The following is a 23438-nucleotide window of genomic DNA, read 5'->3' on the forward strand; positions in this document are numbered from 1 at the left end:
CTCACGAGTTACCTCATAATTTCACCAGAATAAGACAACAGATTATGCACCAGAAGATTGGGCTAGAACCTGAAGATCAGCTGTGTCATGTACACAGCTACTACCTGCATAAAGCACAGAAGTATTCAAAATTATTCCATCCTAACTCATATGTAGTCCAGGCTGTGCACAGCAGTAATGTCAGTTGTGTTAATATGCACAACTTTGAAGACATCCCTCCTTAAGCTTTCATCATCTTTTCTACAGTGTACTTCAATTTTCAGCAACCTCAGTTAAAAGGAAATTATTAGCAGCAGAATAATACCTGCCTTCCTTCCCAAATACACATACCTGAACTTACACTAACAATAAGCCTTTTTAACCTGTTCTTATGAGACAAAAAGAGTAATATAATCTGTATTCTGTTCTACAGGCATCAAACAACTTAACAACACAAAACTCTAATTCTACTTAATATCTGCTACCTGGCATAAAAAATATAATCTCATTATATATTCTGGAATAATCATTTTAACTGCAGAATTCACAGTATTCTCACTATTGAGAGCATACTGTTAAAATTTTAATTTAAACTGCCTGCAAATACAAATTGTACCAAGATTTGCAGCCAATAGCAACTACTGAGAATATGAAAATAATTTTTATCAGGAATATATGCAAAAACATTTTGGCAGCATATTGTCTTTCAATATTTATGTTGAAAATATTAATACCATTTACAGCACCAATTAGAGGATTTTTTTTCTATGGAAATGCTACCATGTGGGGGAAAAACAGCAAAACAGAAAAAACCCTCTAAAAAATCAAACCATTAAAATGCATCATCTTCCAGTGTTTTCTGTGCAGAAAGACAAATTTAACCATTAGGTCACAAAAATGCTCCACAGAATACTGCAGCAGTTTTTAGCAAATCCATCCTCAGGAGTTTAGTCCTAAGTATAGCTTGTGTAAAAATACCAGACTTGGATATGGACTCAGAAATGTGGCTACTGCCAGCAGTGACACTATGAAGGCCCACCTGTGACACTCAGAAAAAGTCAACCGGTGTCTGCAGAGGATTTCTAACTACAATTACACTGCTTTCAAAAGATACTTTGCTGCCTTAAAGTCAGCCCAGGTGTGTATTCCCAAACCGTATTTGTACAAAGCAGTCTATGTCATCAACTACAAAAGAACTTATTTTCCCCAAAGAAAAAGAATATAAGAGCTCAACAGTCTCCTGAATGTTGTTCCTGTTTGTTTATATAATCACACAAGTAAAGTACCAGGGCTCAGTAACAGTAGAGTTGTCCATTCTGGGGTACAACCAGGACAGAAAAAATAATCTGGTTTTGAGTGAGCTGTAGTATGCAGTAAATGGCATTAGGTGACCAGGACCACAATCAGCTGGCAAGGAATACTTCTAGAAATACAGTGTATGGCTACTGAAGCCATGTCCCAGTCATACGAGACAATGAGCATCTCTTGTTGCACCAGCTTCTTCTTGAAAGGACTTCCTGAAAGGACTCATACAGCAACATCAACCTTCCAGTGCTTGACTGTTCACAGCTCCATCCCTGCCCTACCAATCCCACAGATAGGTTTACCATGCCCAGCACATATTCTAGTGCACCGAACTGCAGCAGAGGGTTGGGATCAGGTGCTCTGGAACACAGATCCAGGAGCACACAGGATGTGGGATGCCAGTGCCCAGGTCACAGGACAAAATGTGCCATTCACAAAACCAGAGGCAGTAAGGAGTAGTTTCCACAACCATTTGTGACTTACAAGTGACACTGACAGTGTTCCCTTTCCATTCTTGGGCACAGTCAACCAGATTTAATGCTTTCAGCTATGACAAGCAGGTTGACTTTAAATTAAAGTAGAAAAACTGATGTAGTTTAGTTCTGTTATCATCTAGGAGGCAGGTAGCTGCTGAAAGACACCAGTGGCTTTCTGCTACAACTGGAATTCCACTGGAGCATGACACAGGTGTGCTTAAGTGTGAACATTTAATAAGGAAAATTATTTAAAGTTTGGCAGAAACATGAAGCAGCATGGGTTGGCCAAAGCTTACACCGGTTTAGCACAGATGTGATGACTTGTTTGTTAGCTGTTCTGTCCTGCCAGGGAGAGAAGTGCAACTGCATGCCCACACTGACACACCACACTATTTACATAAGAATGAGCCTGTGCTCATCAAAGTGGTGTGTGCTCCATACATCAAGCCCCAGGGATCAACAGAAAAGCGATTCCATGGACGAGAGCATCCAGCACTTGTTCCCATGGGGAAATGAAAGATCATGCTCCCTCACACATTTCATTTCTGCAATATGACACTTCCCTGACATATGCAATACAAAATATTTCTGTGTGTATCTGCAAATCTATTTAAAAAAGATAACATAAATAACACCATATAATCTCAACCCAAATTCCATGGTAAAGGGAAATTTATAAAAATATTTTTTCTTTCAAAGGGATCACGACAACTCAGTTCTTTTCTCAGTACTACACAATACTTACGGAGATTGTAAAAACAGGATAGGGAATTATACTGGAATTTTGAGAGTGTGGTTGGAGGACAGACTACAATTGCCAAGAAGTATGGACCCCCTTCCCCTTGCAAACTACAAAGAGTTTAGGACAGAGCCCTACAGAACTGGGTCACTTCCACAAAGACTTCCATGAACATTTCTGAATAGCCCTAAAAAGCTTTCAGATGTAAATCCCACCCACATTTAAAATTAAAATATTTGTGTTAACATTTACCAAACTTTTATAAACAGAGAGAACCCAAGGATTAGGAAATTACTAAAAGCATGATTTGGGAGCTGTTCCTCTATATCCTCTTCCATAAAAGCACATGCATGACAGCAACAGAAAGAAACTGAACATAAAGCTTATTTCCCTTGAACTTTTATGAGCTTGCTGCACTGTTTTTTTGTTCAAGTCAAGCATCATAAGAAAATAAAAATACTGTTTTAAATAAGGATGTTGTTAATGGGAGTTGTGTAAGGTGTCAAACATCTAATGTTTAAAGCTTGGACTGACCCTGCTGCCCTCTGCCTTATACTATTCCAGCCCACTTCCTCACTAAGCCTTTTTAGAAATACTGCCTCATTAAAAGCCAGGTTAACAAGGCCTTAAATCAAATACCTGTGCTCACAAAAGCCTAGCTGGATCTGAAACAGTGCAGAAAAAAACAAATAAACAAAAATATTTGCAACATCATTTTTCTTCTTAGAGGTGTTTTGTTTTGTTTGGTTTTCCCTCAAAATAAGAGGCCATCTACTGCAAACTCCATTTTGGATACATACACTCCAGAGATTCATATGCACCCCAAGTTCAGTATTTCCCATGAGCTGGAATTTACCATCTCCCAGCAAATCCTAAGACATTCTGTGGAAGTTGAACTCTCCTCACTAATTGTACAGTGAAACTTAAAAATCTGTTCTCTTATTTTTCTAAACAAAGACTTAAGTTAGGATGAGTATCTAGAAAGGCATCACACTCTTAAGTGTATACCCTTCCAACAAAGCAAGGTATGATCTTGTAAATGTATAACATGCTTCAGAGGAATTTTAGCAAAATCTCCTCTAAGTTTTTGTACTGTAAATATAAAAAGAGTTCCTGCAAGTCAATTATGTGGACTCGGTTTGGCACACTGGAGTCTCCACAGTAAGAAACTTGCTGTATAAAAGCTAAGTGTTACCTACTACAAGATTCCAAAAAAACCATTCCAACTTATAGGTGTTAAATACATTAAACCTACCAGCTTCTACATGCAACAGATTGATAGTTGGTCACAACCAACTATTTTTTTCCATCATCAATATTTACAAAAACTCTGATGAATTTTAGCCAACAAACACCAATTTTGGGAATCCACAAGTCTCTCACCTCATATCAAATGTGTATTCAATCTGTAAGTCATCATACTTGTATTCCAAGTATATGGAATGTGCCAAATATGCCTCCAAAATAAAGAAACTATTATACAAGAACCGACTGTTAATCAAGAATACTGTATCATCCTGAGTCTGTACATCCCTGTTTTCTGCTTGGACTATTTTCTCTACTGTTTTATCACTGATGCAACCAGAAAGAGTACTGTGGAGAGGACTAATTCATTTAAGCAATAATATAGTCTCCTGCTGTTTCAGTTGGTTAAAAAAAGGACTATCTTGAGCCAAAATAGGCTCCTGAATTATATATGGGCACTAACATGAGAGCTGTGGTACAGTGCAAATTCTGAAATACCCAAGTGAGGAAGGTGTTTTTACCTGTTTGTTTACACTGGAAATATTTTAGACACACAGGCTTTTAGAGAAGATTAAGAATGGAATTTTCAGGGACGTTTAGGAGAAGACATTGTCTAAATCCTTTGAATCTTAATAGAGGAGTCACAGAATCATTTGGGTTGGAAGAGACCTTAAAGATCACCTAGTGTCCAACATCCCCACAAAGCCCTCTCCAACCTGGCCTTGAACACTTCCAGGGATGGGGCATCTGCAGCTTCTCTGGGCAACTTTTTCCAGTCCCTTACAAGCCTCCCAGCAAAGAATTTCTTCAAACATCTAATCTAAACTTGCCCTCTTTCAGTTTAAAGCTATTCCCCTTGGTCTATCAATAAAGACCCTTGTAAAAAGTCCCTCTCCAGCTCTCTTGTAGCCCCTTTAGGTACTGGGAGGTGCTACAAAGTCTCCTCAAAGCCTCTTCTCCAGTCTGAACAACCCCAGTTCTCTCAGCCTCTTCTTAAGGAGAGGTGTTCCAGCCCTAGGATCATCTTCGTGATCTCCTCTGGACTTGGTCCAACAGGTCCATGACCTACTCATGATGGAGGGAGTTATGACCCTTACTTACAGAGCGAAGTTATTTAAGAATAGATCTGTCCTGTAAGGCAAAACTGACACAGAAGATTCACATAGCTGTTTAACCTTAATGAACCACTATTTAAAGAACCATTTTCTGAACATTAACTTTTCATGATTTTAGGCCTAATCAATATTTTTTTATTTTAAAAATTTAGAAGATATTTACATTCCAAGCATCCTGCCAGCAACAAGTGGAATAAACCTGTTATGCATGCTTTCTATCAAATAGCAAACAATCAAAATAATCACTTGAAATTCTTTGATTTCACTGCCAAATGAAATACTATGAAGATTAAGCATCACTACAAGCAAAGGATGTCAATAGACAATTTAAAACTATTCGACACCCAGTATTAGGACACGCATAATGAAAATCAGTATAAATCACTTAACTATTCTCCTACCTTGTCATGCTGCTTATTTGAAAGCCAGTGGGCTTTCTGAAAAAGCAGCTTTTTCGTAGTTATTAAAATGTGATTCATGTAAAAAGTATTATCTAACAAGTAGGATTTTTAAACCAATTGTATGGAACTTCTCCTCCTTGTATTCATATTTATTCTTTGAAATATAAAGTACAAAAGACAGACATTAACTTCAATTTGACAGAAAAAATACACAGAAATAACTGAAGAAAATTTTTAAAAAGAGGTTTAATTCTAAAAGAAATTAAAGTTAAGATTTTTATATTTTTTTATATTTTGAGTCTCCATTTACAAGACATCACCTTAATAACAGCTACATGTGAATAATACTTCCCTACAGCTTTAGAATTAGATATCTAAAAAATTTAGTCAGTTATTTCTATGGTCAATACTAGTGATATAAGTCTGATGAGTTACATATGATACGTATGATAAGCAATAGGGAGCAAGCTGTCCTGTATTTGCAGCTGGTGAGTAGTATATCAAGTGTGAAAAAAACCCCAATAAACAGTATAAACAAAATGTAGTATCTTCAGAATTATTTATCTCCTAAGCAAGAGTCACTGTAAGGAATAATATGTCTTCCCAGAAAAACAAATTCCTAGAACTGGACAGTAAATTCCTCATGATAGGGGCTGGAATACAAAAGGATTTACTTAGACTCTTGTCAAATTCTGCAGAATATATACAAAAAATGAAATATTGGGGCTTTATAAATTGAAGAGTGAATGAAATGTACTTTTGCAAAGGTAACATGGGAGGTACTGCCACATTTCTAAGAAAATCCTAGTTGACTTTCACTTGGAAAATCAACACTAGAACACAAGAAAATTACTTGTATACATTGGATACAGTATCAATGATGACAGCTATTTCAATTATATTGTTGATACAACAAAGTAAAGCATAGGTAAATGTGTGATTTAGTCTATTACTATACATATTCACTGCACCATATTAAACTAAGTTTGTCTTAGCTCCCTATGGTCCTTTTCCCTAGCAATACAATCAGTACTTTTTTCTGTGCCTCTGAAAATACTTCACTTATGCAAAAGCCAGGACATTCAACTCCTACATTAAAAATTCCATCCAACTAGGTAAGAAAGCTCACCTTAAGGCTAGTCAAAACATTACTGTTAGTGTTAGGGGTAAGAATCTGAACTTTCCACCAAATAAAAGCAGTGCATATGTGCTAAGAAAACTAGAATAAATACCTAGCCAACTGGAAATTTTCAAGTTGACAAGGCAACTTTACAGCACCATCAGAAATTGTTGGAGAAACTAGCTAGTGTAAGTACTGAATGTTTAAGGATGTGCTTCTTCAGATGTGTATATATTTTAATAGCCAAAATAATAATGTTCTAAAATGTTTTTCAAATTAAATTGATGTCATAAGCTCTCTTAGTGCAGAAAAACAGAGAAATTAGTCATCAACTGTATGTGAAAAGTAACCATGGAATACAACATGGGATAAAGAAGCTATATGGCCAACACAATATTGAAATTCACCCTGACCTGCTCAGATTTACCAAATTACATTGCATAGCTCAAATGATAGCTTCTCATCCATTAAGGTCCACATATGTACAGTATATTTGATTTCAAACTCAACTGGAGTGAAATAATAGTGAAATATTACCCTAATCTGTGCAGAGGAGCTGACATGATGTACAGTGGCCTAAAGCTGGAAGTGGAGCCCCGTGTGGAATGACAAAACACAACCTTTACAAACGACTGCCACACTAATAACAATGGAACATGGTATTTTCTTGTCTGTTAAAATGCTTGCAAGAACACATGTAACTAATACCATATATTGACTTTCACTACTCTCAAGAAACTTCATACTCTGGAAAAAGAATAGTTGCTTTCTATACTGACAGTCTGCTCTTTTGTCTTACAAAGCCCTACCTTAGAAAAGGTAAATTCATTTTAACAGTTCCCTAATCCTAAATAAAATCACCAGAAACTAACAAGTATCTGTTCCCACAAAGGGCAATTTGCAAGGTGTTATGATAGTCAAGAAAACTATCTGAAAGTTTTGTTACATTTTAAGTTTCCAAGTTTAAAAACCTGTCTTTAAATTAAGTCAATCACCCTAGGTATCCCTATGGGAATTTCACATGCTTGTCTTCTTAAAAAACACACTCTAACACTGTCCGGTACGTTTGGAAAGTACTAAGTTTTCCAGATTCCAGGAAGCATTCTTGATCTTAAACCCACCAGGGCACAGTATTATCAACTTCCTGCATCCCTTCGACCCACAATTTCCATTACACTTAAACCAACTGTTTATTAACAGAGCATGGGTAAGTAGAAAACAGCCTAACAGATCTCCCAAGCCACAGCTATTTAGCCTAACTTGGTATCTCCTGTAATACTCAGATGATCAGGGTTTAGCTTAAAACTTCAGAACTGTGTGGTTTCAAAAGAGAAAAGGAAAATGTAGATGTTAGAAGAAATAATGATTTATAAATACACATTTTTCTACACATTTCTTCTCTACACATGCTAATGTGCCACGACACCTCTATCTCCAATTGACACAGAACATAGTTATACATACCACAGTTTGGTGGTTAACTTGAATCACTTCATCCCCAGCATGGATTTTCTTGCACCGATCTGCAGGTGACTGAATTTAAAATAAAAGAGATGATCAAGAATACAGGTCTTACCAGTCATCATCTCTCTTTCAGCAGTATGATTGCTAAGCTGTGTAATTCAGGTTAGATTGATAATGACATTCTACTGTGAAATAAAGAATTAAAGAAATATTTAATAAATCAGTTTGTTCTTGTTGGAGAAAAATGATATGCACTATTCTACACAATAAAATCACATGTTAAGAAAGGTGTGAATTTATATGATAACCAAGTCCTAAGGATTTCTTTTGAATTTCATTCTGACAAAAGGATGCTTTAATCTGCCTGACACCTCTTAAGCCTCAAAAGTCAATCTTTGGCTGACTTTTGAACCTACCAAATCTAACTGGCAATTCCATATAAACAAACTTCGTAAAATTGTCTTTTTATTCTACAACATTTCAATATGTTGCAGAGAGCTTCAGTAAATTACTGTTCTGCAAAGAGTACACAAGGAGAGTAGATTAGGTTAGGTACAACCTAGGAAGAGTGAGTACTTTAATGGTAACTTTGTTTTGGAACATTATTAGGGTGAAAGAAATGCAACCATCATCAAAATCCTACAGTGATCACACTTTCAGAAAAGCAAAGGAGTTTGGTACTTTGCTTTTGCCTCAAAAAAAATCCTCAGTAACAACAAAAAAACCAAATAAAAATAAAACCCGCAACAAAAAAACCCTCTTCCATAAAGTGAAAGCCCCCAAAATTTGCCCTTCTTCTCCCTTTACAGTAGATCAACTGTTTGCTGAGGGGAGTATCTGTAAGTTTAAAGGAAAACAAATTCTTTCCGTTTTTCAGAGAGTCACACTTTAATTTTTCTCGCAATACTGTGGCTGCCAGGAGGCACTTAATTGACTCCACAGTAGAAGGTGAGACTGACAGTTTTAAAAAAAACGCAAATGAAGTATGTTGCTCAGGAGCAGGTTTCATAAAAAAAACTGCTACAAATTTTATGTAAAGGAGTGAAATGAAATCGATTTCCAGGTGAGATAACAGGTCATCTAAAGAAAGTGCTCCAGGCCTGAAATGTGGACCTTTTGTAATAACCTATGCACTACATCCCTATTCAAAACACATCCCCCCATAGCTAGGCCATGACTTTCTAGTTCAATTCACATAATTCTTGGCCTTAGTTAAGGATAGTGTTCAAATTAAAGATATCCAAGAGACGTGAGAGACTGAAAGAAAGGTCACTCATGACTCAGTCCTAGCAGACATTGCACAGAACATCCCAAATCAAACTGGGCTAATAAGAATTTCATTTTACTTAATAAAGAACAGCAGCCTTGACTATTTAAGTAATAAAGGTATTGGTTGAGTGACTTGGGGAAAAACTTTAACACTGGTGATTGTCCTAATAATCTGTCTTCTGTCTGCCATTTCACTCCTCATTCATACCTCTAAAATCTTTATAATCCTCCTACGAAATACAGCTCTTTTAGCTCAGATGTAAGTGAATCCTGTGTCATTACCCTTGAACTCTTTAGGATTTTATTATTATACACCCTTTGCTTTACAGTGTCTTCAGCATTCATAGCTTAAGTCTTGACAAAACAGGCATTCTGTGTAGCAGTTTGCCAAGCTATTAAAATAGGGTCTGAGAATCTTCAAACTGGAAAAGCCTATATTAAAAAAGCCTCACTGCAATCAAACACAAGGTGAGGTAAAAATCCTTTATAAAGAAATGTCAAGGCTGTGGTCTTATGAAGGGGTTATAACTCCTGTTCCTTATTGTCTTTTCCTCTCCAGTAAAAAACAGACCTTGCTGTAAAATAGTACCTTTTATCATGCCTATTTAAGGAAAACAGAGGAGAATTGATAAGGTCTTCCTTTTTTAGATGTATATGCTGATCATTAAGCACAGAATCAACTCATGAAGTCCTACTAGGAGTAACAAAGTGTGCCACACCACAACTGTATCTTCATCAGCTGGTAATCCGGTTCAACAGGGAGTTGAAGAGATGCAAGCACCTGTTACTGAAGCTCACACATCAATAATTAAAAGCTATTCAGAATCTGCTTAGGATTTATTCTTTAGAAAAAATTTATTTTTGTCCTTTAGGCTAATTGTTGTCTTTTTCCCCTGGTATACCCACACTGTCTGAAAGTCCAGTTAAGAGCCCCCGCAGGACAACTGCTGCATGCCCACAGTGGAGATTTTGGTGTTATTTCTTCTGAAAAGTCTCTTTTCCCTGCGATCTAAGGGTACCCTGACCCTGCAAAGCCAACCAGATCGCAGTAAGTGGTGACACTGGGAGCACCCCTTCAAAGCCACATTCCTGCTGGAAAGGCGCTGCATGCTATTACTTTAGAAAAATGCTCTTTTTTATTGGAAAACCAAAGGACAAAATTGTCTTATTTAAGGACACATTTGGTTTGTGAATTAAAAGAATCTTTCCAACACGGTCTAGAAGGGCTATTCAACAAGAAACCTAAAATCTTTTGCTGGACCAATACACCATTTAGATTGTTACTGCCAAATGAAAGACAGATGACAGGAACTGGAAAGCTCAGCTTGCTCTAATGCTACAAGGCCACTGGAGAGAAGCCCTTACAGGGCAGTGACCTGTGAGGAACACTGCTCTGTCTCAGTCCAAGCTTCAGAGCTCAGCTGCTTTGATCTGCAGGGCTGATGTGTTGGGGGAGATGACTCCTAACGCCGAACAGCAAGATCCAAACTCTAACGGGCTTTGCAGCTGGACATCAAACACCTCAAATGCCAGACAGAAAAAGCAGAACTGCCTTTACAAAACTACTCTCTTACACTGATGTGGAGAGCACTACCATGATACTGTGTTTAATACAGACACATGTTCTTCTCCAGGATCTTTCAGACAAAAAAGTCTGTAATTGTCTCACTTGGAAGAGCAGATTTGGAAATTGAAAGGACACAAAATTTCGTTCAAATGAAAGAATTTGGATTCTTCTTTCCTAGAAGTTAAAACTGTATGGCAAAGAGTAAACACGTCAAGACCAGCAGGTCAGATCACATGTGCACCATTGTGATCTTGTTCTGGCTATGCTGCTTAGATGTTTCTCTTCCCATCTACCAAAATCAAAACTCTGTGTGTGCGTCTGTGCATGCGCATGTGCATGTATGTGTGTGTTAAAGAAAGCAGCTAGAAATTATGTTCTTAAAAGCAGGAGACACCCTTCTCTCTCTAAAGCACTACTCATTTTCACAAATGCTTTAACACAAAACAGCTTTTTCCCTTGACAACAGAGTGCAGTTTCTTGGTCTGCTGTGAGCACCTCCAGGGTGTCACAGTGAGTGAAAGAGTCAGTAATAACAGCAGAAGAGTCATCATGACTGAAGCTTCCTGACATAGCTTTAAATTATATTCATGAATCACAAAAGATAAGAGTTTTGAGGGAATGCATTAAGATTTTATTTTTATCTTTGCCCCTGGGAAATTAAATCCATTAGTAAGTTATGGAAAGAAATTGTTCCTTCTTTAATTTGAGAGATTCAACTGTAAAAATTGTTCTCTTTATTTCATACATTTTCTAGATTAAGCTCAACTGTAGTTCTGGTTGGTTTGTTTAGTTTTGCTAATTTCACTAATGATGTCTGTAGCTGTAGGCCTGACTATCTAGAATTTTCATTTTCCTTGAAATTCCTTACATTTTCTTATTCCAAGATAGGTGGCATTCACACAAATTCTACAACAGGTATTATCTATTGGTTATAACCCATGGATATCCTGCCCACAGCAGAAAAGCAGAAAGGAAAAAGGCTATCAGATTGCAGCTCCTATAAAAGGATGAAAATAGTACTCCTATTTTATAGAAATGCTAACAGAACCTCACTGCAAGTCAGGTGCAGCAGCTGTTAAGTGCCATGTAGGTAGTTTGCACTTCCCACAGGATGACACAATAGCATGACAAAACAAATATTTCTGACAGCTTCATTTTAAGAAAATGCCATTAAGATCTTTGAAAGGAATTGCCTAAACCATTATGGAACAGTTCAGTGTCATTTAATGATTGTTCCACATTAATTGAAGATCATGGATAGAAGCCTTTTCCCCCAAAATTATAATTTCACTCAACTCTTAACAGACAGACGGTTCCCTAAACATGGTGTACGAGGAAAGGAGGTTGTATTTCAAAGGGTTTTGAAAAGTAGTCTATTATGTTTCACTTGTTTTTTAATGCCTTCAGTGAGAATTAGTACACTGGTAATAAGTGTTCCTTTCCATAGGCATTACTCAGAAGTTCATGCAGAAATACATGGTTATTTGTCAATGTGAAGGGATGTCCATTTCCATGCACTCATTTATTACAAAATGAAGCTTGATAGATGGAAAATATAAAAGCTGTTTGTCTAATACTGCAGCAAACTCCAGCGTAACAGCCTAAACATAATATAGACATTTATCTTTTATTCACAGAGCAAAGTAACTCCAAGACAGCTGCTTCCTGTCTTGATCAGAGTATTTTAGGTGTCTTGCAAGAACAAATCAAGACTGATTCTCTTGGTTCTTAACTGGGAACAACTCTTTCAGTTTGAGGTAAACAAGCACAAGCATCTCTGCTGTCCAACATGCCATTGGTCCTTAACAGCCAACTAGCACAAGTTTGCAAGCAAAATGTAGTTTACAGCAAAGGGAAAGCATTAACCACAGGTAAGGTCAGAAAGGCTTCCAGGCCTGAACATACAGTATTAACAATACTTACATTTTCTGTTGTTCCAGTAATTACATGAAGACCATCATATGTTGACTTAATGTACATACCCTAAGAAAAAGACATCATGGGAAAGAATTTTTAAAGTGTTTCACAAACCATAACCATCCAAACAAAACTTGCATATCTCTTAAAGAATCTTTTTCTTTTTGCTTTCTTTAAGATTTGTGGACTTTAATGCATGCCATGAAGTATTTGTCTCTGAATAAGAAAGTGCTTTTTGATATACTTCAAGAAGAGCCCAAATCATTTTGGCCCTAACTAACAATAGCAAACTAAAACATTTACCACAGTTATGTCCATAAATACTCCCCACTTTTTCTAATACAATTCTTCAACTACAAATATAACAATGCCTTACAAAAAGCCCCAGAATTACAAACTGCCTTAGTATGATCAGTATGACCATTTTGCTTTGAAAACTACACTGAGTTTTAAAAGATCTGGAGTCTTCAGGAGGCAACGCTGCAAACACAACTTTCAAACTGCTAACCAGTGCTTGGAATTGTGCCTGCTAAATGGCTGCAAGACCTTCTCATAGCCCCACTCATCCCAGTGAACACTTCAGCTATAAAACTCAGTGATGAAAACTTCAACATCAACTCTGTTAGCTATGTCACTTCTTTCAAAAAATATGAAAAAGGAGGGATAGCTTATGAACAGACAGAAGTTCCTGCATGCGTAGTCCAAGACAGTGTCTCAAATATGCCTTTTCACCAAGCCTTAATTCAAACATTTAAACAGCATCCATTATGACACCGAGAGAAGGAAAAAGCAGAGATAATTGGCATATACTGAGCATTCGACAATTTTTGAGGAATCTCCTTTCCCTCAACCACTTTACAGAAAGCAGGTAAACACTGAGAGCCTGAGTAAATATCCTCTCCATAACCTACTTTTCTCTTTTTAATCAGAGTGCCAATGAGAAATCTGTTCTTATTTGAGGAGCCCAGTGCACTCACTGGTGAGTAAGTATGGTAAAGAGGCAAAGAAGACATATTGAGTTGGACTGATCTGCACTGGGACCAGAACTGACAGACATTTTGGTAGCAGAAATGAGGAAGTACACCTCAAATAACAAAGTGGATAATATTCCCAGTAAAACAAACCAGGGACTTCCTGAATTTCTCAGGACAGGGGCTCAAAAGTGAACTCCTATTTTGTTCTGCACAATTACATAGCGTTAATCACATCAAACCCAGTTGTCATGTTCAGCTGCCACAGCTAGAAGGTAACAAATCCAGAATCTACTTATTACTACACAGTCAGAAACCCCTGACATCATCCTTCAACTTCCAGCTCCTCTATGTACCTTCAGTGATTTGTCCATTGATTGGCTCCATCACACAGCTTTTGCTTAACTCAAATACAGAATGGCTTTTTCACACGTTTATCCTCACAACACCCCTGTGAGGTAGGGAAACACTAATATACCATACATCTTAACACTAATATACAGATATCTTACAGGAAGCATAATGAGCCACACAAGAGGCTGAGACATGTTGGTATCTGTTCCTTGGTACACACACCTACCCTCAAACCACCACCAAATCAGGGCTTCAGTCCCTCTCACGGTCCCCATCTAAGTGACTGGGCCGTACCCCCTGCAATATGGCAAGAGCTAAAATCACAGTGACCATGGTGACAGGAACTTTGAGTCAGGTCCCCACACAGAGTAATTTCTGAAGAAAGCCACATCTTTGCTTTTACTGACAATGAGCTACTGCTTTCAACCTTAAGCACCAGGGTGAAAGCCAAAAAGTCTCACACTTAATGGTTACACGGTGTTTAGTTTTGTGCAAAGCATTATTCCAAAGGATAGTAAACTCATCCACGTGTGCTACCATTCCAGAGTACAATTTACATCCAATCTAGTATTTTTGACAAATTTAAAAGACTTTGAAAATACAAAAGAGGAGAAAGAACTTTTGCAAATGTTCTTTAAAGGCCAGGATCAAGGTTTTGCATACATTAAGAGAGAAAAGAAGGAAGCTGAAAAATATCCACCCTAGACTGTATTTATTCCACATGTGCAAAATTAATAAATGTTACATTAGTACCATGTCACATTAATTTTGCAAGAGCCAACATAATTCTTGTTATAAAGCAGCTTTTAAATCAGGACAGGCAACATTTTACAATACAAAAATGAGCCCCTTTCACCCATGTTTCTCAACTCCTCATTTTAAGTGAGCAATATATGGGAAATGGTACAGCGAAGAGAGTGTTTCTGGCTTCCAATTGCTTGATCTGGAATGGAAATAAGAATATCACAGACATTTACAAGTTTTCCTCTCTCTGCCTCCTTGTGGCTGCACAATATCAATAGTACTTTTAGCAATTAAGAATACAGGGGAGATCAGTGTGTGCTCTGTCCATTTGCACTGAAAGAAATTGGTAGATACAAATCTTAGGTATTCAAAGGTAAGTCCTTAAGAAATTATAAGAATCGGTTACACCAGATAAAAGGAAAGCTAATTCAGCTTATATGAATAAAAAAACCATAAACTAACCAACCTAGTAATAAGGAATAAATGTATGCCTAGATTAAAATATGAGTAACTCATGCTTAATTGTATGAGAGATTGTCCTGATCAGTTATGGGTAGAGCTCTAATTTCAAATCAATCATTACAATTTATCTTGGTGATTAAGTTAAGGGTTAGAAAAGAGACCTTTTGTGCTTTTTTTTCCCCTTTATTTATTTTTGGTTTTTTTTTTTTTTTTAAGAATGAAAACAGAATGTGATCTATTTCTAACATATTTTATGCAATGCTAGAAGGAAAAGGAAAAAAGATACTAATTCCATTTTATCACACATATAATTAATTTTTTTTTTCACTCAATTTTCATGAAGCCCTCCGAAGTTGCATGTGCCTCTTTAACCCCAAACAGCTCTCAGAATGCTGTTCATAACCCTTTTCCAGCTCTTCCAGTATTTCAAACTAAAAAAAATCAGAAATATCAGGAATAGTAGTACACTGGAATCCTGGAAAGAGAATCAGCAGTGCACTTTAATCAGCTGCCACACCCTGCTGTATCTAGGACTTGTATTTTATGAGTGATTTTTACATGACAAGCTTCTTTTGTGTTTGCTTCCGCAGGCAAAAAGGAACAATCACTTTCATGTTCTGATGAATTTACCTTTGCATTTCTGAACCCAGCAAGGTTGAAATCATATCACAGTCACTTACCTGACTGGGATTAAAATGATTATATGAACAAAAACCAACTGAAATTCAAGATTAACCTTTGCTACAGTTCTTTGATATTCTGTTCTGTATTAAAAATAAAGTAGAAAGTGATTGTCGCAGAAAAACTACCCAAGAAAAACTTGGTTTCCTGATTTTTGTCTAAATACACTCAATGTTTTCAGTCAAGTACAATATTTTTAAGTTTGTTTCATGGTAAAACATACTACCTAAGCTAGTCAGTTTTGTCTCTTTGTATATCAGTAATGGAAAAACATACAAAATTAAATTCTGCTTAGTGATACAGATGAAACAACTTGCAAGTCCTCAAAAAAAGGAAAAAAAGAAAGGATTACACATGGAACCATGTTGGTGATTGCAAAGCTGACCACATTTTAAGGCTTTTAAAATAACTTTCTACCATGACAACTCTTTTCACCCTTACTGCACACAGCCACTTGCAGGCTATATCTCTTCCCCCAGCAGCACTCACTGAAGAACACATGAATGCAGCCAGTCACAAGAGACAAGGATAGAGGGAACAAAAAAAAGGGAAAAAACCAAACAAAACCAATACCAAACCCCACCCAAAACACAGCTTTACCCAGTACACAAGAGGTTCTCCACATTACACCCTAACAACATTTTCTGCTTGACAGGTTGCTTTAGTTGCTTGAAAGGTTATTTAGTCATCGGTGTTAGCTAGTTTTAATATCTATAAGACATGGTAACTCATTTACTCATTTCTTCTGCATTCAGGTATTAGTCTGACAATTTACATTTACCTCTGACAAATACTTACGTTTCCACAAGAAAAGACCAAACACAGTGAAGGAAGTACTGCTGCTGATGAAAACATCCTGATCATGTTCCAATCTTTTTTGAGTTGTAAAATCTTCAGGCATTTTCTTAATTCCATCATATATTTACCACGAGTTTACGGAAATAGCATTATTTTCCAAACTTTTAGTTGACTTCTCTTTTCCTTTCCTTTTTCTCTCCCAGATTTACTTTAGCTTCTTAGCTATTCAATTTGAGATGTCAGAAATTCTGTTTAGGATAGGTGACAAAAAATCTTCCCAGTTAGCGGCCATCCTTGTCTTTTTTCTTCTGCCTGAAGTCCTTCCATCTTTATAGAACATTTTATTTAGTGATTGGTAAAGCCAGCACAGAACTGTCATGTGGGTCAAAAATCTACAGGAAAGTTGACAATAAACCATTTTTCCACCTCCATCATTGCACAAATCCTGGAAGAAGGTCCAGAAATTATTGAGCTTCACACTTATCCCAGCGCTTCTGATGTGCCAAGAATATTCACAACTCCAAGCTCCACCATCAATTCTTAAACCGACACTCTCAGCACCCAGTGGGGCAGTACTGATGTACATTCACTGTGTCTTAATTCAAAGGTATTACATTAAAAAGCAAACAAAGGCCCAACAACCCAAAAGCATAAAAAGCACCAAGAACCACATGACAAAGGTGATCTGTTGGCAAGATGGGTGCTGTTACAAAGGGAAGGGGATGATTTTGACTCTCCTGGCGCGAATCCACCATCCTTGGTGCCTGCTCTGGAGAGCTCACAATCTAAAGGAGGCGGCACAATGCCGAGGCAACACAACAGTGGCACGCAGGCAAGGATCAGGGAAAAAAACATTACTGTGTCAAAATGGCATTGTATCCTTCTAAGGCTTGTATACTGCATTGTTGCTATTTTCTTTTTTTTTTGAATAAGAATTATTTTTATGACAATGACATCAAGACCCTGCTAAATTGGTTCACAAATACATAAAAAGAAAAAGCCCTGCCTTGAAGAGTTTCCAGTTTAAACAGACAAGACAGACAGAGGGTGTAAAACAGAGACACAGAGAGGGAAAGAGATTCTTCCATCAGCTACGCAGGGGGCACAGACCCATGAAACATATCCTTATTTACAAAAATACCGTGCAACATTTCTCAGTCCCTGGGAGTTCATACCAACATACACAAAAACTTAAATGAGGGGGGAAAGAAACAAAAAAAACCCAGCCACAAGACAGAAAGAAAAATAAAATTCAAGTTCAGATAAAATGACAGAACTCATAAAAGGTGATCAAGAGAAAGGGGAAGAAGATTTCCTCATTACAGTAGAAGAAAGGGTTTCAAAAGGTTGACTGCAGTTAGGTGGTGCAAGAGTTACAACTACAGGAGAAAGGGAGGGAAAGAGAGGGAGGAGAGAATCCATGAGAAGCTGAAATCCTGAAGGACAAGTTCAAAATGGATTCAGAGATAAAGAAGAAAGCCAGTAGAGGAAGGGAAAACAAATTGCAGACTAAAACAAAGGATGGGGCGTATTTACTCATCCAAGTGTCTGGGTTTTTCTCGTATTTTAATTGCGATTTTCCAAAAGAATGGAAAATGAATTTAGTGTACAAGTGCTCTAAATAACTTGGCATACCAACTCAGCGAAGAAAAACAAATCAACCTAAAACCCAGTAACAACCAACCCACAAACCAAAATATTCTCCAAAACTACAACATCCAGACAACTTCAAAAACCTGCTGCAAAGAGTACAGCAGTCCTCCTACAAGAATATCCAAGAAAATGGAATAAGATTGGGCAGAAGTTGCAAAAGCTATTTCTTTAGACAAAAAATGTTTAACTGTATTCTGATTACCTTCTTTTCCACCTCCAAAAATTATGGTAACAGATATTATTAATGACGTAAAGTCATACATCTGGAATTGTTACCAGTGTTGGTTTTTTCCATGCAGCCGGTGTTGGATACTTGAGTAAACAAGAGATCAATGGTCAGCTCTTGAACAACAAACACAGGATGGCTGCATTAAGAGCCTTTACAAGCACCTGATTAAGAATGCAGAATTCTTGCAATAAAATTCAATGAGTTACTTATCAGCAGTGCTGTAGAGGTTGGAATAACTTATAAAATAGCTTTATAACCCAGAGATACTATGAAACATTTTCCAGAATCTGACAGGTTTTGTGCATAAGCCCACGCAAACTTCTTGGTTGAGTTGATCTTAGCAATTTAAGTCCCTTCAGACTTCAAGATCCTAGAACAATCTGAGCCATTTTTCAGAAGCTGGTATAAATGGCAAGAACTTCTTACTAATTTCTCCCTGTTCACTGAACTCTGCATACTTCAGTCAGCTTTACAGAATACTTCCCTGCTGGCCCAGCTGCATGAGAAACCAAACTAGCATAAGCAATCAAACTGTTTTCAAACAGAAAAGGCTAACATGTCCTATTCATTTTCATATATACAGCTTATTTTTAAAAAATCACTTTCTCATCCTGGATGATGGGTTTGATTAACTGCGTACTTCTTACCAGCCCTTCACTTGGCTTGATGTTTGTAAGCTGGATCACTTCAAGATGGGCAGACTGGGAAACCAGTGGATCAGAAGAGAGCGAGATAATGTGATCACAGACACCAGAGAGAGTTTTACACTAGAAAAGAAAAAAGAAAAGAAAATGTCACAGTAAGCATACCATTGCTAATTATTTGAATGTCAATATACAGATTAAACCATCACTTATTTCAAGTACATACAAGGCAGAGGGGGAAAGGCCTCAGGCAGCAATACAATACAAAATACATTATCTGTGATGACCCTGAACTAACAGCACCAGACCAGAGAAGAACAGGAGGCAAATTCTTTTGTATCTGAGCAGTGACAAAGAGGGGTTCCCATGCACTCTGAGGGAAAGGTGCCCTGCTCAGGCACACAGGGAATGTGTGGTGACCTCCAACCCCCACCCTACCCACACCTTTTGCAAAGACAGTAAGTGCCTCAAAGCCCCCTAACTTCCACTGAATGCGCAGCTGTTCAGCACAGATGAAAACCAGGCTCTTAATGATGACAGGTAACTCCCATTAACTCTGAAGTTTATTCTATACTAATAAAACACGCTAATTGTCTTTGGACTGCGTTTCTCATGTTCTACAGCTGCCAAACCTGATTTACTCTTGCAGACATGAAGATTATATATAATAAATCACCATTTCACAAGGGGATAACTCTTAAACCAGTTATTGTTGGCAGCCTCTGCAGCAAGACAGAAAAAGTTTCTAAAAAGGATGAGATTGTGAAACTGGTACTGTTTTATCTCCTGATCTCTCACTCCCTGAGCACCCTCTTCTCAGAAGCAGGAAAGCTGTGAGGTTTTCCTATCATTCTCTGTGAGACAGTGATTCTTGAGAGTTTCAATGTTTTCCAGGAAGTCCCCTTTCAGCAATTTTAAACTATTTCTCTGTTCAGGTTTCCAAACGCATCTTTTGTCAGCAAATTCAGGGATTAGGACATTCTTCTGGTCCCAAAACTGTGGGCATCTCCAAAATCAATTAAGAATCAGATTAACTGCTCTGAAATTCAAAAGAGGAAAGCTAACCAGTCTCCTCAAATGACTGAAACACAACTGCACACAACTGTTGCACCAATTAATCTTCTAAGATTCCAAAGTATAGTTCTTACAGTAAAAACTATCTGCAACAATGCTATGGAAAAATAATGTAAAACTGGATATAACCTCCTGCCAAATCACCATTTTAATTCCAAATGGCAAACTCCAAATATCTTATGTAAAAAGGAAAATTTTTAAAAAGTGATAAAAGAAAAAAAAAAATCCAGTGACAGTGACATCTTAATCCTGTTACAGACCAGTAACTGAGATTTTTCTTCTCTTAAATGTATTTACAAACAGTTGAAAGTTTAGGTTTGTATACAGATCACTTATTTTATTAAACAATAATGTTTCAGGATGAATAAGCAAATCAGAATCAAATGTAAAGAAGACAAAATTTATATTACCGACATGACCTTCTTCCAGAAAAAAATACTACTTTCAGGCACAGCCAAACACACCACCCTTCTACTTTTTCATGATGCAGAATCATTACTGAACACAGAAAGTCAAGAAATACATAAAATGAGCTTAAGAATTGTTTGCGCTTTACCTGAACTACAAAAAAGTGAAAAAGAAAACTTTATTGAAATTTGGGCTTCTTTGATGGCTTTTGGCCCATGAAAACTGCTTTGAGATAACATTTTTTAAAAGGTAAAATTATATAAAATTACATAATAAAAACGAAAGCTTAGTTTCCTGCTTATTTGGGGTTTTAAATACAGTTTTGGCATGTTATTTCTATTTCCATCTTGTAACTGCACTGACAATTATTGAAAAATTGCTTTAAAAAATTACATAGCACTCAGCTATTCGTGCAAAGTGAAGAGATCCGCATTACAAATTATTCTCTGCAGATGAAAATGGAATTTTTCGTATCTCTTTAGATTCGTATTCACCCACCTATTCTTCCTATTAATCTCCTCTAAACCCACTAAATTTATGGGGCTCTCAGCAGTTTCAGAGAAACTTGTGTTTATAGTGAATTACTTTTTTTTCTCTCCAATTTTCAACTGTTGCATTGCAGAGAGATGCCAAAGCACACAGAAAAAGAGTGTTCCTACCACCTAACACAAGGTATGACATTTCACAGATGTGGCTCCTCATTAAAAACCACGTTCTCAGCTGCCTTGACAGATGATGAGGAAAGGAGAGGAGTCAGGCAAGTCCAGGATGTGGCATGGAGCAGCAGCCTAAGCTGAGATGCATTAAATAGCTCCCTGGAGCAGCTGCTCTCCCTCTGCCTCCCCATGACAGGGGTACAGACAGTCTATACAGTAATGCCTATGGTGATCAGCATTCCAGTACAGTTATACTGGTTGCAATCCTAAAACAAGGTGGTATGAATATTCCCCAAGAGGAGCTCTGGGAGTATTGGGTTCCAAAATCACAAAGTTGCTAGGATAAAAAATCTGCCATATGCTTCAATGCATTTCTAAAACACTACTGTCTTTCGGGTCTCTCAGCTTTCTTAGATATTCCCACTGCAGTCCAACAGCACATCATCCCTATAAACTATTACACATTTAAATATTTTCATTAAATATCCCTTGGTTAAAGAGTTGAACTATAAGTAGCATCAAGTACCTCTCTGTCTTATGTTAAAGGCAAATTTTCATGTACTCTGAGCTTGTCCAGAGGGAGCCAGGACAGCAAGGAGCACACACTTACACAGCAGATATTCTCTCCCCACTGCAAAGGCAGGGTATGTGGGCCCTCACTGGAAACATGTCCAAAGGCTGACACAGCCAAACTAATGCATTTTTCCTTGCCTTTACTCTCAGGAAAATCTCATTCACAGCTCATGTTGATAATATGCTAATCAGCATAAATCGGCATACAAACAAGACAGTCAGTTCACCAGGTGCATGCTTCCTCCCCATTAGGCAACTGTATGGGAAAAGACCTTGGACCTATTCAGTGGATCAGGGCTTCCAAGGCAAAGATATTGCCATGTGGCACTCAAAGCACTCAAACACTGCACTTTTTCTACTCATTTTGTTCCTAGCAATTTATGAACACGTTATTTCTCAGCATAATTACTCAGGACAATCTGTATTGCAGGCATGTATTTTAGTTCCACTAAAATAAGATGGTAGTCACCTTTTCCCTCAAATGGTAGTTACCTTTGGAGGCTTTGTAAAACTACTCTTCTGATTATGAAAACATTGTTAATGAGATCAGGATCCTTTACCCTTTGTAGGTGTTGATTGCCTGCTGCAGTGCAGTATTAGTTACAGTAAGATATGCAGGAAGCTGAGCATCCAACTGCTCCCACAAACATCAGCAGGCACTAAAAATTCCCAGCCTTTTTCAAGCTGCACTCAGCTCCCAGTGTGCAAGGTATCTGTGCACAGGGAAAGGATTTGTCCAGGCCAAAAAAAAAAAAAAAAAAAAAAAAAAAAAAAAAAAAGTTACAAAAGATTAACTGAGCGAAACCAACAGATAATTACATTTTCTCCTTTTGTCACATCATCCCTGTTCTCACTATAAGCCTTGAAGCAATGATTTCAGTTCTCTTTTGCAGTAACTCTTCACTGCACTTCAGTAATAAATTCTCCTCTCTATTCAAGTGACACACTTATAATTGCAGATTGAAGCTACACCACAGTCTTTATGTGCAAAGCTAAATGATTCAAAGGAGAACAAAAAATATCACCACACAGCACCTTGTTTGGTAGAAATTCAAAGGGAAACATTATGTTTCCCTCAGTAGGCAACTACTTTATGCCTCAGAGCATGAAGAATGACAGATAATACTTATTTTCTACCTGAATTTTTGGACTGTAAGGTATCAATTTCTAACAGCTTTTCCACAATTGCTCCTTCTTTCAGCCAGGGGGATAGGGACTCAAAGGTGACTAAATTAGATTTGCATCTGTTCCAATACTCTGTAGCTACTCCAATTTGTGCTGGGAAAATGTCTGTGTTCTGCAGCAGAGTGAAGCGCCCATGGACACAGCTTCAGGGGCCTTCCCTCAACCCGTCCATCCGCAGTCTGTTCAACTCGGGCAGCTCTAGGGTCACCAAGAATTTCTGGTCAAGCAAACAGACTTAGGTTTGTCCCTGTCCTTCATTTTGCCCTTCATTTTACCCTCGCAGGCTAGTGACCAAGTTTAAAATCTATCTTGCCAAGTATTTGCAATACTGAAGCATCCTGGCTTAAACATGTTGGCAGGACTGAGGGCAAGAAAAGCACCAGCCTCCCTCATCAGCACCCTCACCTAT

General features: G+C 37.5%; 1 protein-coding gene across 10 annotated transcripts in view; it reads right to left on the reverse strand.

Moving 5' to 3' along the window:
* Positions 1-23438, reverse strand: part of CNKSR2 (connector enhancer of kinase suppressor of Ras 2) — a 208689-nt gene that overhangs the window by 105781 nt on the left and 79470 nt on the right. For 7 of the 10 annotated variants that reach the window (XM_042036454.1, XM_042036439.1, XM_042036430.1 and 4 more), the window contains exons 6-8: positions 19137-19256; positions 12604-12663; positions 7845-7913 (exon numbers count right to left, since the gene is read on the reverse strand). In XM_042036454.1, the coding sequence (XP_041892388.1) occupies positions 7845-7913; positions 12604-12663; positions 19137-19256 (249 nt within the window). The remainder of the gene's footprint in view (positions 1-7844; positions 7914-12603; positions 12664-19136; positions 19257-23438) is intronic. The other 3 variants (XM_042036444.1, XM_042036425.1, XM_042036458.1) reach the window with 2 other exon arrangements.

Source organism: Corvus kubaryi, unplaced genomic scaffold, assembly GCF_017639235.1.
Source record: "Corvus kubaryi isolate FWS band 111438036 unplaced genomic scaffold, C.kubaryi_AGA036_p1.0 133, whole genome shotgun sequence".
In the NCBI taxonomy this organism is placed as follows: Eukaryota; Metazoa; Chordata; class Aves; order Passeriformes; family Corvidae; genus Corvus; species Corvus kubaryi.